Source organism: Manis pentadactyla, chromosome 2, assembly GCF_030020395.1.
Source record: "Manis pentadactyla isolate mManPen7 chromosome 2, mManPen7.hap1, whole genome shotgun sequence".
NCBI lineage: Eukaryota > Metazoa > Chordata > Mammalia > Pholidota > Manidae > Manis > Manis pentadactyla.
Genome location: NC_080020.1, coordinates 176,325,733 through 176,344,575, shown reverse-complemented (window position 1 = coordinate 176,344,575; position 18,843 = coordinate 176,325,733). Strand labels below are relative to the sequence as shown.

Sequence of the window (18,843 nt, the reverse complement as noted above, 5' to 3'; positions counted from 1 at the left end):
CCTGAGAAATGAAACTTTAATTAATTAAGTGAACTAATTTAAGTAGCACTTAATTAATTTATGCCACTAACAGATCTTGTCTTGGACGGCAACACCTTTACAGGTGGTAGGGTCACTAGGTCCTCATTACAATCCTGTGAGGTACCGAAATCCCCATTTTATGCACAAAGAAACTGAGCATTAATGAGGCAAAGCCACTTGTATGAGAGACTCAGGTCTGCCTGGATATTAACTCAGGTCTGTTTGACCTCCAAACCCATGCCTTCAACTGCTGCTTTATCCTCCCCTGAGTGTGACCCTCTGTATCTGTTTCTGAGAGAGAGAATGAGGACAGGCACTTTCTCCAAACGTGTGGTTGGAGTGACATCATAACTCCTTCCTCACAACCCTCCACCCCCCATGCCAGTTGTTGAGGTGACAGAACCATGACGTGGCTCAAGCACCTGCAAGACAACTGCCCCCAAGCCTGGTCCCCTGGGAGGCACATTCTTGGCCACTCGGGCAGCCTGGTGGCAAACTGATGGCAGTCACTTCGCTCTGGGTGTTTGACTCTTTCCTATCCTGCTGGAATGTACTGTGGCCAGGGCCGTGTGGAATGTTTTCCTTGGCTGAAAGCAATTTGTTTTCACACTTTGCTGTGGGAAAGTTAAGTCAGGGAGTTCAGTCACTGAGGGCCGTTCTGGACAGGTGAGAAACTTCAAACGTTACCACTGGCTGCCGAAGCTGGAACCCTTAAAACTTGTCATCTGGGTGGTTTCCTTCAACTGTTTTCCTGTGTTTGAAGGTTTGTGCAGGCAGCAGACCAACAGTTTGCAGAATCTACCCCAGGGCAAAAAGGATGTACAAGTCCTAACCTTGCATTTCTATAGCTTTACTGTCTTGGGAAATTCTTTTCCTGTTTGTTTTCTGAGGTAGTTGGGTACTAGAGGGGATTTTTAAAAGGGAGACCAAGTACATTCTGGGGTTCATCTGAAGCTTAAATGTTTAAGGATAAACGACCTTTGACTACCTTTTTCCTTTACCTCATATTTTAGTGTGATATGTCATGATAGGATCTCCAGAAACCTAAAGGCTATTGTTCTTATGGGAAAATAATTTAAGAATGACAGTATTTTAGAGAGAGCTCCCTCTTTTTAGACTATAATCTTAGGTCACATGACAGACATGGCCTTATTCAAGGTATGTCAGTTTTACTGACCAGAAAGTGTGTGTTAGCAACCCAAAGCTGGCACAGTTCTTAAGAGCCAGAGCAGAATGTTCTGCTTTCTCTGTGCAGGCTGAGTTTCTGGTCAGAATTAATTAATTAGAACATTCTTCTAGATGCTGTAAATACAAAAGGTGTAAGGCATGGTCCTGTCCTCACCATGCTTGTAAGCTCATGTGGTGGCAGAAGTGAGCAAAGTGGGCTAGTGCAAGCAGATATGACATGGGGGTGATCAGGGACTGACGCTGGCCTCAGTGTCGGGGAGCAGTGAGGAGAGGTGGAAACCAGAGGGTTGGTGAGGGCTGGCCCTGTCTGGGGGTGGGGCAGGTGCATCCATGTTCTGGCTGAATGGTGCGATCGGGAGTTCAGGCCCAGTGCTGCTGCTCTTCTGAGCTTATTCAAGAGAAACTGGCATCTCCACAGAGTTGTGAAACCTGGTTTCTAAAATGCTAACTAACTAAACCACCAAAGAAAATGTGGACTGTCAGCTACCACCACACAAAACATGTCTGTGGGCTGACTACCACCCCTGGGCTGCCAAGATCCAGTGGGGAAACTGAGGTAAAGACCTGGTGATTGTTTGCATAGCCATGCATCCCCACAGATGGCCAGCTTGTCCAAACCACAAGGGTGTCACGGCTGTTTCTGTAGATCCTGCACTTGGACCACAGGAAGGACTCCAAGAGTCTGTGGTCAGGACTGTGGGCTTGGGAATGACCCTGACCTTTCTCTGGAGGAAAGTTTACCTGCAGGGGGAACATGCAAATACCTTTTCCAGAAATAAAAGAGCTGACTGATTTGGGGTGTTAAGAAATAAAATTCACCTGAGTAAATCAAAAGATCAAATTGTCTTTATTCAAAGATTTATGCATCAGGCAGCATCCCACCTAGAAAACAGAAAGGAGCTTTGAAGAATTGTACAAAATAGGAGACTTATGGGCAGAAGACGGCAGGGACAGGGAAAGCAGATTACCTCATCTTTCTTTAGGGGATGGAAGGGGTCCATCAGGAGGATTATATTATGCCTGCTGATCAGGAAATTCCTGACTGACCAGAAAAGATTACTTTACTGGGAGAGGTTGAAACTGCAATTAGGTTAGGAATTAAGTTGCAGTTTGGTGACATAAGCTTAGCAAAAGTGACTCCATTTTGGGCCTGTTGTCTCTTTTTTAACAGAGCTGCACTATTCCGGGCTAAGGAAGCATGCCCTTGGGGGCAGAGTGGAGAACATGGGTTTTGGGGTTGGAACTGATTGAACTGAATGCCAGCTCTGCCATTGACTAGCTCTGGGACTTTGTGCAAACTGCTTAACTTCTCTGAGCCAGTTGTTTTCTCATTTATACAATAAGGGCAAGAATCCCTACTTGAGTGGGGAGCTGTGAGAACCCTGTGGGTCACCATAGGTGGAGTGCTGAAAGCTGTGCCTGGCACATTGCTACAACTTTTATTGAGAGCTTACTATTATTATTAATAGTAATGTTTTAATGTGAATGGGGGAGAGATAGCCAGTCATCCCAAATACCAAAATGTAATGGTGTGTAAATGTAATGGACACTTATCTCCCTGAGCCAAGAGCAGGGCTTGGGATCTGGACTGAGGAGATTTTCTGGAGGCTTCCACTAGTTGATGAGGGTCTCAGCCTCAGATAAGGTTATTGCTTTGGCTCAGCTGATGACCTGAGCTTGGGGCTGCTAGCTCTCAGAAAGTTTACATGGCTCCTGATCTGGTAGGGAGGGCAGCTGAGGAAGAAATTTCACTCGAAACTCAGCAAAGACTTGTCCTCTCTCTCCTAAGGGGATCCTCCCCACACAGCTGGGTACAGCTGAGGCCCCGGCCCAGCACCGGCACTGCTAAGGGGTGGGCGGTGGAGAAGCCTCCTGCCTGCTGCACTGGGAGGCGTCCAGGGGAGATGGTCCGATATCTGGGCCAAGAGGCCACACTTCCTTTAGGGTGGTGTTTTTCCACAGTGACCGGCTACTAACAAAAACAATCCCAGCAGTCCTCCAGGGGCCCCCATGTGTGCTTTATTAAGAATGTTTATCATGAATAATGGCAGTGACTACTGTCCTTGGGCTTTGTGTTACCTGGGTGGGGAGGGCTCTTATTTTGCAGACCTGACCCGGGGCCTCCCAGAGGAGGGTGGAGTGCACCTCTCTAGGTGAGACTCAGAGGCGCCCTCAGGCTCACCCAGCTGTTAAGGAAGAGGAAAGCCCTACTCACCACCATTTACTGTGGCAGACTCTCCTGGTCCCCAGTTTGTCTTGGGCAAATGCATCTGCTACCAGTAAGCATCATGATTAAGAACTCAGCTTCAGGAGCCAGACAGTCTGGGTTTGAATGTAAGCTCTGCTGTGTGATGGGGGCACAATCTCTCTGTGCTTACCTCATGGGGTCATTTTGGGGTTTACATAGTTAACACATGGCTTGTGCTTGCAACAGTGTGAGCATGAAGCAAAGGCTCAGTAAGTGCCAGCCTTTATTTAGTATTATTTATGTATTAGGTTGTGCCATATGAAATTGCTGACTTCCAATCATTTTGACCTATAAAAATGCAACTTCACATAGACAGGTGGTTTTTAACAGGGGTAAGAGACAATTTCAGCTCCCCCCACCAGGGGATCTTGGGTAATGTTTGGAGATATTTTTGATTGTCATGACCATGGGGTGGTAATGCTATTGGCATCTGGTGGGTAGGAGCCAGGGATGCTGCTAATGTCCTTCAATGCACAGAAGAGTCCCACAACAAAGGATTACCCAGCCCTAAATGTCACTGGTGCCAGGGTTGAGTATATGGCCATCTAACAGTACTCCACTGTGGACAGATTAATTTTCTTAAAACATCCTTTCCAAAATCAACATGGCTCCCACTGCTTAGAGAATACAGCCTCGCTTCCAACAGGCTCTGGCCTCTGATTTGTCTCCATCTCGTCTCCTCCCTGCTGTGCAGCACTGACCTGTCATGGGGGGTCTCCTGCCACCCCAGGCCTGGAGTGACCTCTCTGCTCTCCCCACTGGCCAAACCCTAACACTTGCGTGGGGAAGCTTTCCTCACGTGCCTTTCTCCTCCAGTCTGGCCAACCGTGGCAATCACTGGTGGCTCTTAACTACTGTGACTCCTGGGTCCCATTCCTGGAGATTCAGATGGAGTAGCTGGGGTAGGGCTCGGCTACACCTTAAGAAGGTCCAAGGGGCTCCTCTGGGCCGGTGTGGAAACCACTGTGCCCTGGAATGCATCTTTGTTTCAAGTTGTTCTTTCTTCACTTACCGCTTATATACACCAACCCTTTGCACGCACTTCCAGTTTTTTTTTTTATTAGCTGTACCGTAAATAGCTGGAGGACAGAGACTTCATATTAGAGACACTGGCTACTCAAAGGGATCCAATCCACTGTCTTGCCTTCCAAAAATTCTAAGTAATGAATTAAACTCAAATTCAGGAATTTGCAGAATTTGCTGAACCCAGAAGTCGCCTGAGGTGCTTGTTTAAAATGCAGATCCCCAGGGTCCAACTCCCAGGGCCCTGGAATCTGAATTTCTAACCAGCTTGGTTTAAAGCAGGCACCCCTCAGCCTGTTGTTCTATCTAACACATCTGACTCCTGAGTTCTCGGGGGCCTCTGGCACGGCCTGTAGAGGTAAATGCTCTTTCAATTGGCTGTTGGGATGCCCCCCAGCCCCAGGGCCACAGGACACTGGGGTCACTTACACACACGCTGGCTTGTCCTCCTGCACCAAAAACCTGCAGGTTCCATGGAAGCAGAAGTGACTGTGGGAATCTGGGCATTCATTAAAATGGAATACCACAGCGGCGGCCACAGGCGGGTCGGCTGGAGAGAGAAAAGGCATTTGGTCAGATCCACGGGATAGTGAGACATGCCCACAGGCCCCCACTCCACCAGTCAAGGAGGGGTGGAGCCCTGAAGGCGAGATCTCTGGTCCCTAGAGCATCTCCTCCTCAGCTCTCATTCATTTCCTAAGTGCCGGTCCAGGACCAGAGATGCCTGCACTGTGCACTTTCCAGCTGGGCTTTAGTAATTTACATTCGTAGAAAACAAAACAATCTCTCCAAAAGATGTGATAATTCAGAGGGTATCATAGCAATCTTACTATTTAAGCCTATTGCTCAAGAATGACCTAATTTTACTTTTGCAAACTGATTTGTTTTTTTAAAGACAGCCTTCATAAAAATCCATTTTAAAGGCAAGAGACCAGAGAAAAGGTACAAAAGAGTACTTTGTAACTATTAAACTGATGCCAAGGAAGAATAGTTAATGATGCCAAAAGGTGTCCGCAATATAGTATTGTCAGTGAAACAGGTGACTTTCCAGTATGTTCTGTAGAATAAGATTCTCCATAAGCAAATAAACAGACAAAATTTAGACATGAAAATGTCTCAGAAGGATAGAATGAAAATGGTAGCAGGGCTTCTCTGGGGTGACTGGGTTAGGACTGATCACGTCATGAACATGACTTTGAACACAGAGTCCATCCGAGAGCAGCACAGGAGATGCCGGGATAGCCATGAGGGGCAGGCAGCAGGGCAGGGCACACAGGCAGGTGCTACTCATTGCCCAGGCACCAGTGACTCTCAAGAGCGTGGGACATCACCAAACCTCTCAGGGTTTTTCTTCCTTGGCTTCAGACAGGAAAAAAATAGCAGCTAGTAGCATTGTAGGAACAACACATGTACAGACCTGCTGACCAGCCCAAAGGGCATCGTTTTTACTTTATTACAGACCAGCAGACTTGTTTTGTCCAAATAACACTTGAGACACAGTGGGAAGCTATTTCAAGATGGCTTGAAGTTCCCATGGCTTCTTTCAAAAGGTCCTCCTAGGTTTGTGTTTCAGTATTTGGGGATAAGTATTTCCTACTTATTTTCTGGGAAAAAAATTCCTTGGCGCTCTTTGAGGAACATCAGACCACTTCATACTGTGGGATTTTGGACTACCACTAAATATTAAACTCACATCACTGCCTCTCTATTCATGAATTGCTTCTAGAAGTATCAGGATTTTGGAAATCTCATAATTCTAGAGGCTAAAATTATAACAGAATCCTTGATGTGGAAGGTGAGAGAGCACTTAGTGGGTAAAAGCATGGGCTTAGGAGGCAGAGAGCCATGGATGTGAATCCTGTCTGTCCCACCCGGATGGAGTACTTGCGGCCTTCTAGCCTGCTTCTGTCTCTGTAAGATGGGAGTCCACCTGCCTCATGGGTGGCTCTGAGGCTGGATGAGGCAAAGCGTCTTAAGTGTCATACTCCAAGTGTCCAAGAGCTACGAGCTCTTCTCCTATCATCACCGACACTCCCAAGATGCCAATGAATCCCCACATGTGATAGGACCACTGTAGTATGCACTCTCCCTCAGCCTCCTTAAATTCAGAGTGATGTGACTCAAAGTCTAAGTGTCCCCTTCAGTTCCTAATGATAGTTACTTTCACACGAGAGGGCAGCACAGAAGCCCAAAGCCAAGTGGAGATGTGGACCCAGGATGCTGGCCTTGTTCCTGGCTGTGGCATGTCCCTGTCCAGCGGCAGCCTCTGGGATATGGGGTCCAACTGCCCAGGCTGAGTATAGTTACCTGCGAGTCCCAGGCCTGGCTGGTTGGAGAATGGCAACTCGCCGACATTGGATGTTAAGTTGAGACTGGAAGGATCTGCATAGTTCAGAAAACTGGCTTCTCTGTGCTCACTAAACTCGTCAAGGAGCAAATATGGAGAGACGAAGGGGCTGGAGATTAGTGGGTCTAATTTGATTTAGACATTGAAAAGGCTTTTGATATGCTCCACAAAAGGCCATTTAGACAGCCACCTCCAAGAGGCTAGTGGGAGTCTCAGGGCTTAGAGCCGGTTCTGCAAAGTGTGCTCTGTGCACCAGCAGCTTCACCTCCCTGCAGGCGTGTCAGAAAGCTAAGTTTGTGGGTCTCACCCCAGACCTACTGAATTAGGGTCTCTGGGGTGTGGCCCAGGAATGTGCATGACAAGCTCTCCAGATGACTTTTTAAAAGTCAGATTTATTTTAATAGAGTGGATAGATGGTACCATTTGCCCTCCGGGGCATTCTGATGCACACTGACGTTTGAAACACAGGCTGTATTACACAGGAAACAAAGGATAGAGACAAAATGCCTGTTAGAAAAATTAAAATGACAGGGGTCCTGAAAGGGGTCTTTTCTGGAGCTGATCATTTTCCACTCTTCAAAATCCTGTGTGATACTAAAGCCTGCAGTCTGCACACATTCTTTGCGGTAAAACATCAGGTCAATAGATACACAGTAAAAGAAAAACTCTGGGTCTGTCTTTACGGAACGCTCTTCTCCCTGACTGACGGGGGAGGAGTGCACTCAAGGCCACAGCTCAGTTCCCCTGTGTTCACAGATATTTCGCCTCAGCTTATAAATGACTTGAGGTGACTTTATAAAAATAGGTAGCATAAAAAGGGGATGCAAATGGGAAAGACGTGTGTGTGTGTGTGTGTGGGTGTGGTGTAGTGTGTGTGTGTGGTGTAGTGTGTGTGTGTGAAGGAGAGACAGAGACAGACATATGGGTAGAGAGTAGGGAGGGAGAGGGGACATGCATACAGCACAAAGGAAAGAGGGAAGGAGGAAGACAGACACAGAGAGAGACAGAGATAAAAGATGGTGAGAGAGACTGCAAAGGGGAGGGAAGAGGGGAGAGGAAGAAACAGACAAAGACAGGCAGTGAGAAAGGGAAGGTCAGGGCAAAGGAAGATAAGGGTAGGTAAGAGCAAAGAAGATGGGTATCAGGTTAATATTTGAAGACACACATCAGAAAGTCACACGTATGTGCTGAAGCTGTGCAAGTTCTCTCTGCTGTGAAGCTAGCTCTCTGCTTCCTAGCAGTATAAGCAAGGATGTATACATTTCATTAGTTCATTTTGCATATGCAGGAGAGGCTCAACTTTGCCCCAGTCTGTAGTCAGCTGATTTGAAGGGGATTACTTGTGTTATGTGGACAGCATCCTGCATGCTCTCTGGAAGACAATGCAGAAGCATCCTCCTGTGTAAAGAGTCTGTCCCTGCACACAGCTCACTAAGAACGGGCTGGGACCGTTGGAACGGGCCCAGGTTTCCAGGAAACTCCATGCCACAGCCACAGTGCCAGCAGCTAACTGTGTGCTAGTTTTGCTCTCTGCAGAGACCAGAGTTAGAACAGGGAGTCTGATGGTCGGAAGGTGGGCTCCTGCTCCACAATCCCTTGTCTGACTCAACCCAAGGCACTGGGGAGCCAGAGAAGCTCAATGCTACTTGGGTATCATGATCCTTAAAAGATTGTTTATTTTTAAAACCTTTTTCCTGGTTATAAAAATTTCATTGTAGAAACCTTTTGTAAAAGCCAATGTAGAATGAAAAACATCTTAGAGAATAAAACCTCTCTCAAATCTACCACTTAGAGAGAACCTTGAAAGTCCACGATGCGTGCAGACACACATACACTCATGTATGCTGTTTTTATTCTGTTATATGCATTTTCCCCTGATAGAATTACAAACATCTTAAAAGTGAGCTTTTAGTTTAAGCCTCTTGAACAGGTACAGCCCTGATCCTGAGAAGTTCAGTGCTGGTAATGTGAGGGATGGTCTTGTTTCCCATGGCGCCCTTGGCAGCTTTGGGGAATTTGTACTTGAGAAGTGGACAGGGAGGAGGGGACCAAACAGTCCCAAAGGTACACCGCATCTTGGACCTCTGCTCTCACGGAGCAAGTTCAGGGTGAGCCAGCCCCAGAGTGGGGGGGAGCGGGGGAGTCGGGGGACATCCTTAGTCCACCCTGCCCTGAGAGGTGCTGGGAAGGCCCCGAGGGCTGATGCACTCGAAAGCTCAGTGCAAGCACACAGCATGCCACAGGGAGGGGAGGTCATTGTTTTGGGGCTTTTAAAGGTGTTTGCCTCAGATGCCACTAGAGTCAGCAAAGAAAATCTCAACACCACAGTGTGGGCAGCCCAGACACACATGACTGTGCCCACGCATGGTCCCAGGAACTTCACCAAGGTTCGGGAGAAAATAAACCCAAGGGAAGGATGGGGAGGGGAGAAGAAGGGTGACGCTTTCTGAGTGTGTGCTATGTGCTCTCCCTGTGCCACCTCACAGAGCCAGGCAGGGCAGGTGGCCACAATAGGTGGCAATTTGCTCAGTAACTTAGATAGAAATGAGCTTTACAAGGAAACCCCCAAATTCCCAGCACCATCCCAGAGAATGAGTCCCTGAGCCTCACTCTTTTTCCCTTCTCTCTTCTCTCTCCCTATTCTTTCTCTACCTTCCTCCATTCTCTCTGTCTCACCCTCTTAATTTTTCTTTCTCTTCTTTCTGATCACTCAAGGAACTATCAAGTGAAGGAAGGAAAGGCCTAGACACTTAAAATGGAAGAAGAAACCTCAGTTAGAAAAGGAAGGCAGGGAAGGGCCTCCGGGAAACCCCAAGGAGGGCCTGGTGGATACTGGGTGGAGGGACAAGGGATGAGGCTGGCCTCACTCCCCTGGTCTTGCACCCGAAGACCTCCAAGAGAGAAGGACTTTCTAAAGCTGCTCAGTTCCTATTGCTCTGAAGTTTATAAGACGTCTCTTGGACATGTTAAGCAAGCTGCACATCTTGCAGACATCGCAGTTCTCTGGGGAGGCTGAGAGTTTTGCCCAGAGACCACAGACTCACTAATAGGGCCCAGAGCCCAGCCCCACTCATGGGAAGAGGGTCTGGAATAGCAATCAAGGGGCACGGAAACCACGGATTCAATTCACAGGAGGGGTCTCTTCAGCAGGGCTGGGGAGGCAGCCATCTGGACAGCCCCCCAGGGGAGCGGCATCCACACCACTAAGTACAATCACCCCCCCTTGAAAAGCAGCCCTAATTGGACTTTCTGCCGGGCTGGTCAGTGGGAGCCAGCTGAGGCTGAGGCGCCTCACTCTTTTGTCCAGATGTCTGAGGTTGCAAACATGTCTGCCTGTTGCAAAGCTTACATCATTTATAGCCATTTCATTACCTCCTCAGATATCATGGCTAACTTTCTGACCATTTAATAATGACGCCTGGCTCTTTAGCAGGAACTTTTAGCCAAGGTTTTTGACCTAGGACTGAGTATTTCCTCTTCAGACACTGCAATGGCTAAGCCGACTAATGCTCCTGGAATGTCTAGGAGAAAAGGCAGTAGATTTAATGAAGTAATTTAATGAAATAATCTAATGAAGATGGGAATCAGCAAGCAGCTCCTGGTGGGGCTGAGGGTAAACATCTGGGGGCTGTCCTCTGAAGCTCCAGGTGCCCAGGCCTGTATTCTACCCCAGGGCCAGGCCAGTCACACATGGTTCTGGGGGCCATTCAGGGATTGGGAAGGCTCACTTCAGCCTACCGGCGGGCCCATGTACAGTGATGGAACTCCAAGTTCATGTGAGGGAACGCACACACCTGCTGATCAGCCAGCGTGTGCAGGAAAGGCAGGGATACAGAGGCTCACACCAGGGCGGCAGAGGTGCTGCGCCAGGACGCAGGGACATCAGTGGAACAGGACATGGGCGCCTCTCCAGAGAGCAATGAGCAGGGACCCTGGTATAAAGAACCTTAGAAATTTTATAAATGATTCTGAAGAGGAAGAGCATTGTCAGTATGGAGTGTGGCAATGCTCCTGACCTTGACCACAGACAAGACTGCCGCTCAAGGAAGATAATTTACAGGGACATTTCCTGAGGCCGTGTGAATGGGCAGAACAAGGGAGGGTTTCAAGTGAGCAGTGGAAGTTAGCAGAGTACAGAGAAGTAAGGCCAGGTAACATTTACAGGAGTAGGAAGATGCATCTTATTCTCAAGGACTGCTGACCAGAGGGGAACTCGCTTTTGCTGTTTGGAGGTGTGTGTGGGTGGTGGGATGAGATAAATATAATCACTCAACTGATAAACTCTTAAAATGAAGAGCAGGGGATACTTTAAAAATAATAGCTATGAAGCAGTTTGAAAACAGTTTGGCTTCACAGTACCATCATTTAGGGGAGAAAGGACATTCATTTCAGTGAAGCAGCAAAAGACAAGTAGGTGGTATGCAAGTCCTTCTGCCTTTCCACCTGATGAGGTAGGGGGCTGTGGGAGGGTGGTGCCGTTTCTGTCACTACCACCACCCACCCCTAGATCTTCAGTCTCCTGAGAGTAACTCCTATACATAAATGATACATATTTTTCCTAGATCATGATCCTTGAATGCAGATATACAATATTTAGCAATTTTGATCTGTCTCTTTCCCTGATCTTAACTGGCTTTAGACCCTACTCACCCCTCCACCTCCACTTAATGGCACAGATACCTTATTATCTCATTATAAGTCAAATAACCCTATGGGGTAAGCATTACAAGTCTCATTTTCAGATAAGGAAATAAAACTAAGGCTTGGATGACCTTGCCAACTGACACATAGTTAGAAAGTACTAGGATTGGAATTTTATCCCAGTTCTCTCTGGTTATGAGAGAATTAAGAGCTGTAGAAATTAGGACACTATTCAAGCCCAGGAAGACAAATGCTGGGAAGACATATACTCAAAATCTACAAATCACGTGGCCATGAGGAAGGGGAACACTTAACTTGATAGGCAGCTTCTAGTAATCAGAAAGGGGCATAGGGAGAACAAGAGGAAGTATTACTTTATTTGGGGAGGGAGTAGGGAACTATGCATATGGAACTTATTATTCCAATTAGGGAGCAGTGCCTAAAAAACAGGTGCAAAAGAGATTTCTGCATGTCCACGGACAATGGTTAACTGAGGGCTAGCTAGTAGGGTGGGGCTGGTTCATAGGATGGTACAAGGCCGCATCACAAAGTACATCCCCACCAGTGCCCCCACCTCTGGGCTACGGGGTGCCCATGCCCAAGAGACTGGGAGCCTCTGGCTTAGAGTGGGGCTAACATGGGCTCCTGAATAGCTTCTGCAGCTTTAAACAAGATGCTGGGGGGAACCTAAGGGAACATCTGAGCTAATTTAGTTTCTTCCGATCATTTCTCTCTTTGGGTAAAACCCAAGGGGCATTAGATGTGGTGGAACCAAATTCAAAGAAAGTACTGGTAAAGAAGCAAGGACTGGTTGTTAATAACACAATACCTGTGTGTGTGTGTATGATGGGAAAACAGATACACCATCAGGGAGAAAGTCACTGGTGGTATTTGACCCCATGAGATTCATCCTGCTTGTCCTTATTTTGAAGGCAAAGGCAGAATTCATATCACTTTTGGTACCTTTTTATAGTCCAACAGGGAGAAGAGAATCAGATAACATAAACATAGAAATACCTTGCTAGGTTCCTATCCCATCTAAAGTTCCTAGGCTTAGAGTTTTTAATCCAATGGAGATTTTCTGAGGTTGTACTTTGAGGATGACTATTATTAGTAGTAGTACAGCTACTAATTATAAATTGTCTACTAACTGCAAGCACTATGCCCAGCATTTTATACAGAGAATTCCATTTAATCCTCACAAAAATCCTGTGAGATAGTCATTATTATCCTAGTCTTACAGATGAAGAAAGGGAGGCTGAGGGAGGTTAACATTGTTCCATGTTGCTAAGTTAGTCAATGGCAGAGACAAAATAGGAACTCATGGTGGGCTGTCTCTAAAGCTCTTGCTCTTTCTAATGTAACATACTGTCACTTCAGAGGGTTTGTGTGTGCACGTGTGTGTGTGTGTGTGTGTGTGTGTGTGTGTGTGAGAGAGAGAGAGAGAGAGAGAGAGAGGGAGAGAGAGAGAGAGGAGGGAGGAATGAGTTGAGGGATAAGAAATCCTTATGGGCACCTTCTGTAGCTAAGTCATTTGAAGAGTAAACAAATCAAGTATTACCATGAGCATCTCAGGGCTTTTTTTAGAATTAAAAGAGCTAAAAGTTCCAAGGCAAAATGGCTTTAATTAGCAAAGAGGCTTTAGGAATCTAAAATAAAATCTCAGTGAAATCACGTGAAGTAGGGGCTAAAACCAGAGTCTGCACATACTCATCTAAAGATGCACAGCATACATATTTCAGTTTGGCCCTTTACCAGCACCCAGTCCCCACCAGGAGCGTGGGCCCCTCCCCATAGGGCATGGGCAGAGGAGAGGCCTGTGTGAGATGCCCTCAGCAGCCCTGAACTGCATTTCAGATCCCTTCTGAAAATGAGGTTGAAGTGGAAGGGCAATGCACTAGACACAGACAACCCCCTGCCCACTGGGCTCCTTCTCCTCCTCACCCTGGTCCCCGGCTCCCAGGGTGCTCCCTTGCCCTACCTTGCCCCAGTAACGTTATGCAGAAAGCCAATTAAGAAAATTGCAGGCCATGATTTTGCTTTGAAGACTGAGAGCCAAACCTCCCTTCTCTCTTATTATTTAATAATTTGATTTCAAAGAGACATCGTTTATTTCATATCTTCAAACCAGAAAGCCCTTTATCCTAATTACATCCTCTTAGGTGGCAACCAGCATTTTGAAAATACTTCAGATTTCCATTTACATAGTCAGTGAGGATATCTGTGTTTGGCTCTCATCAGCCAGCTTTGAGCCAAAACGTGAACAGCCCTGGGAACTAGAGGCGAGCCCTGCTGGATGGGGAATTCTGTCCGGGCTCTGTTGGGGCAACAGCCCTGTTGGAGCCCAGGGCTGCCTGGCTTCACAGTCTCTGTGCGGCTCTGTTCTCCTCTTTACTAATATCAAAACTGTTAGGCAAAGTGGTTGGCAGGAAACCTCAATCCACCCTTAGGAAAAAATGCTTCCTCTTGTTGAGTCTTTGAACTATAATCCCTTCTAACCCTCCACACTCAGTACACCTAAGCACCAGGAAGATCGTTTTACTGGAACATTCTATGCCCTCTTAACTTTTGACAGATGCCTTTTTCATTTACAGTTTGCAGATGCACTCTGAGTGGATGAAGGCTACTCCTTATTTTAAGTGAGGAAACTGAGGCATCCAGAGATAAATTAAAGGCAAAGCTTAACAGCCTTAAGCATAGGTATGAATTTGTGGCTGGGACTTTGTCCCATGACAAAAATATGACTCTTCCTTTTTCATCTTGGTGTTGTAGTGATGATTTTGGGTGGCGCTTAGATAAAAGCTCTTCAATCGAGATTATGTTCCTGAAGGAAGACACTGAGATGTTAAGAGAGTAATGGGATGTGGGCAATGATTTTCTCTCATAATTTTCCAAGTTTTATAAAATAAACATTTTAGAGTTTGAAAATAAACATTTAAAACCCTATGTTATGAAGATAATTAAAGTTTAATTTTTATTTTTTATTGTTTTTATCACAGATAAAACTAGTTTTACTAAAAATAGAAATACTACATGACTCAGTAATTCCACTTTTAGGAACTTACTCAAAGAAAACAAAATCCATGATTTGAAAAGATATACACACCCCTATGTTTATTGCTGCATTATTAACTAGCCAAGATATGGAAGCAACTAAAGTGTCCATCAATAGATGAATAGGTAAAGAAGATGTGATACATATACACAATAGGATATTATTCAGCCATAAGAAATAAAGATAACCTGCCATTTGTGACAACATGGATGGACCTAGAGGGTGTTATGTTCAGTGAAATTAGCCAGGCGGAGAAAGACAAATACCATATGATTTCACTTATTTGTGGGATCTAAAAACAAAACAAAATGAACAAAACAGGAGTAGACCCAAAGACACTGAGAGGTGACTGGTGGTTAAGACGAGGGGTTGGGGTGGGTGGGTGGGGAAGGTAAAGGGGATAAAGGGGCACAAAAATCTCAATCATAATATAAGTTGGTCATGGGAATGGTAGAGCAGCATGGAGAATACAGCCAATGATTCTGCAACATCATTCTATGTTGATAGTAACTGCACTAGTTGGGGTGAGAATTTAATAATGTGTGTAAGTGTTGAAACACTGTGTTGTACACTTGAAGCCAATATAATATTACATATCAACTATACTTGAATAAAAAAAGTGTAGTTTTATATTAGACTGGCCTTTAGGAAAGTAGATTTGAATCTGCATAAGATAAATCATGTTATTGTCTTGTGTTTTATCATTAAAAGGGGGATAAAGAGGAGGAAGACACAAAATAAATATTTAGGGAAGACAGAATGCTCAGATGAAAGATATTTAGTAAGAGTTGACCTCAGGCTTGGCTTCTAGGCACAGAAACCCCACATGTTCCCACTATAAACAATAAAATACAGAAAGAACATGGCCTGTGTGATCTACTCCACTTCCAACCATTATACTCATGTTCTTTTTTTAATTGATAGAGGCCAGGCAGGGAAACCAATCTATGAAGGAGGCAGGGAATGAGAAGAATTCTGAGGCAGAGACTCCTACAAGTTTCCCCATACCCTAGTTCCTTTCCCTCCTGGGCACGTACACACACTACATTTCCCAGGTTCTCTTGCAGGTAGGTGTGACCATGTGATGACATTATGGCCAATGGATGTGAACAGAAGTCATATGGGACACTCCCAGGTTTGGTCCATAAAAGACATTCCTGGTGAGATCTCCCTTTTCCTTTCCTTAGCTATGGCTCAGTGGAGAGAACTCCTCCAAGGGCATGGAGGAGGGAGAATCCTCAGGATGAAGAGAGCCTGGGTCCTTGAATTGCATGGAACAAAGTCTGCAAGACCAGGAACACCTGCACAGGCTTTCACATGAGCAGGAAATAAATAGCATGCAGGCTTATCTGTTGCAGCATCGAGTGTTACTCTAACACCAAGCCTGATGTCTGAACAATGTTTGGGGGCTGGTTACTGAATTTATGATGAGGAAGAAATCCTCGTAATAAATCATATCCTTTTCTCCCCTTCTCCCATCACCCATTCTGGAAACCTCATCCAAAGACCAACAACATGTCTTACAGTTAGAATCTGAGGTCAGTCTGGCCCTGACTAAAGGCCCCCACTTCGAAACTCTTGCTCTTTAGCTTAAGGTATGCCCTGTCCATTCTCTAGTTTAGAGGAGTCAGGCCATCCCTTACCAACCTCTGCAGGGGTGGTAACAGTCTTTTGTGGGCCAGGAATGATATGTCCTTGCTCTGAATGTTTATGAAATCAGCACTTGTAACTGAGCAAAGTAAGGGTGGAGCAAAGGTTGCTTCTACAAGTGTTAGGAGGTAAGTGTGTGTGTGTGTGTGTGTGTGTGCACCCAGGAGGGAAAGGGACTTGGGAACAGAACAAAATTTAAAGCACTGCTGCTACAATTGACAGCTGGCAGGGCCCAGGTGAGGTGAACTTACTGGGTAACAAGACCCTCCAGGCAAACATCACCAAGACGGCACTGTAGCTACTCTGATTTCAGTCTGCCTGATACAGGAGAGTGCCCTCTAATTTCTCCATATCTCCTATTTTATCAGTTGAAAAATCACAAATCAATATGATTGGAAAAAAATACATGAACACCTGACCCAGAATATCTTGATAATATCTCATCATTGTCACTGGGGGCTTTTCATCCACCCATTAGTGTTATGTACAGTGTGTTCCATATGAAATAACTTTCACAACAGCCCCACAAAGAGTTTTCTAGCTTGTCATTTAAAAGGTTATACGTGCTCATTGTAGAAATTTCATACAATACAAAAATCCTAAGAAAATTACTTGCCATCTCTTACTGAGGAATAGGCACTGTTTTTACAGAGCATATTACAAATGCTTATTATTTCCAGGATTTTCCTTTTTTTGTCCTTTGCATAAATGACTATGGTTCTTTGACCTCTTTTCCTTCTACTGATTTAGAATATGCAGACTCTTTTTGATCTATTGATGGTTGTCTTTAAAATTTAAAAAAATTGACTTATTTACTCTTGTTATCAACCTGAAGAATGAAATCCGATGTTCTGTTAGATAAGAAATATAGCATACTTTTATTTCCTCCTCCTCATCCCCAGTTGGTTATTACTATGTTCTGATTTCATGTCCCTATTACATTATTTCATATGTAACTTCTATTTTAATAATTGATTTTGACATCTGTACTATTATAACTAAATTGACAACAGTCACTTGGATACACCTGATCACTGGTTTGGGGCTTATCTTGAGATAGTTATCTAGCTGAAGAGGGTCTTTGAACATTTTTTCCAGGGTAGACACGTGAGGGGGTATGTTGAGGTAGTGAAATACCATCCTTCTGTGTTCCCATCCAAGCTCATGGCCTTGTGTATCAATGACAACTTCAGTCACAGTCTATTAATCCCATAAGGCCTCCTACCATTTCTTTTCATTCACTTTGTAATGCAAATTTGTTGTCTCTTTCAGTTTAAGAAAGTTCTCTTTAGTTATTTCTTTGAGGATTATGTCAACCTTAGTTGGCTTTCTTTTCTTCTTGTGGAATTATTATTCTGCTTATTGAATCATCTAGTTCTGTTGATCAGAATTCACTTTCCTCTTCATTTTGTTTGTGTTCTGAGTTCTGGGAGAAGTTTCCCAGGTCATTAAAAAATTTTTCAGTTATTTTATTTACTGTAATATCCAATCTATTGCTCATTGGTCCACTGTGAATTCAAAATTGGTTGTCATACTTTTTCATTTCCTTGCCACTAGTTCTTTTTTTTGATACTTGACAGTTTGAATATATTTCATATTTCTATGCCAACTTCTCTTAGCTTTCATACACAGTATAATTTGACTAAGAGAACACTATTTTCTTTTTCTTTTTTTAAAAAAATTGAGGTGTAATTGACATAGTTTCAGCTGTATAACATGATTTGATATTTGTACATACTGTGAAATTATCATCATAATATGTCTAGTTAACATTCATCACCATGCATTGTTCCAAATTTTCTTGTGATGAGAACTTTTAAGATTTACTCTCTTAACAACTCTCAAATACACTGTATTATTAATTATAGTGGCCATGATGCACATTACACCCTCAGGACTTATATATACCTGAAAGTTTGTACCTTTTGACCCTCTTCACCCATTTTGCCCACCTTCCTAACCCTTCCTCTGGCAACCACCAATCTGTTCTCTGTATCTATGAACATTCTTTTAATTAAAAAAACTTTCTAGAGTCCACATATAAGTAAGATCATCTGCTATTTAGTTTTCTCTGACTTATTTCACTTAGCATAATCCCCTATGGTCCATCCATGTTATTACAAATGGCAAGATTTCATTCTTTTTTATGGCTGAATAATATTCCATTGTACATGTCTATATACTATCTGTTCATCTATTGATGGACACTTAGGTTGCTTCCATGTCTTGACTATTGTAAATACACATGAACACGGGGGTGCATGCAGCTGTTTCTCACTTACAGCTCCCTGATGTGGTTTCACAGGGGCAATGTCAGCTTCAGTCTTGAAGACATAAATTAGAGATTATCCAAATATCTTCTCTCATTTCTTAGGAGTATAGATAGTCATCAAAATTCCTTAAGAATGTTCTTCTCATATAATGAATCTTTTCATATGGCCAGTAATTTCTTTCACCATCATCTTTACAAAGAGCTACTTTGTTGAGTATGAGGGAGTTAAGATAGGTTCTGTCAGAGACTGTGTGGCTCTGTTCAATATTTTGAGCCCAGATAAAGATATAAAAGCACACGTTGAAATGTACTGGCTTCAGATATCTAAGGAATCTGGCAGAGCAGGAGACAGAGCAAGTACAGCAGGGGGCTTTTATCTTTGAGCAAGAAGGTTTTTT

The 18,843-nt window shown here is 44.6% G+C and overlaps 1 protein-coding gene across 1 annotated transcript in view; it reads right to left on the bottom strand.

Annotated features, from left to right (window-relative positions):
* The window catches only part of TGFA (transforming growth factor alpha), a 94,494-nt gene that overhangs the window by 12,432 nt on the left and 63,219 nt on the right, over positions 1 to 18,843 (bottom strand). Inside the window, exon 3 of the mRNA XM_036908305.2 lies at positions 4,910 to 5,030. Within this exon, the coding sequence (XP_036764200.2) occupies positions 4,910 to 5,030 (121 nt within the window). The remainder of the gene's footprint in view (positions 1 to 4,909; positions 5,031 to 18,843) is intronic.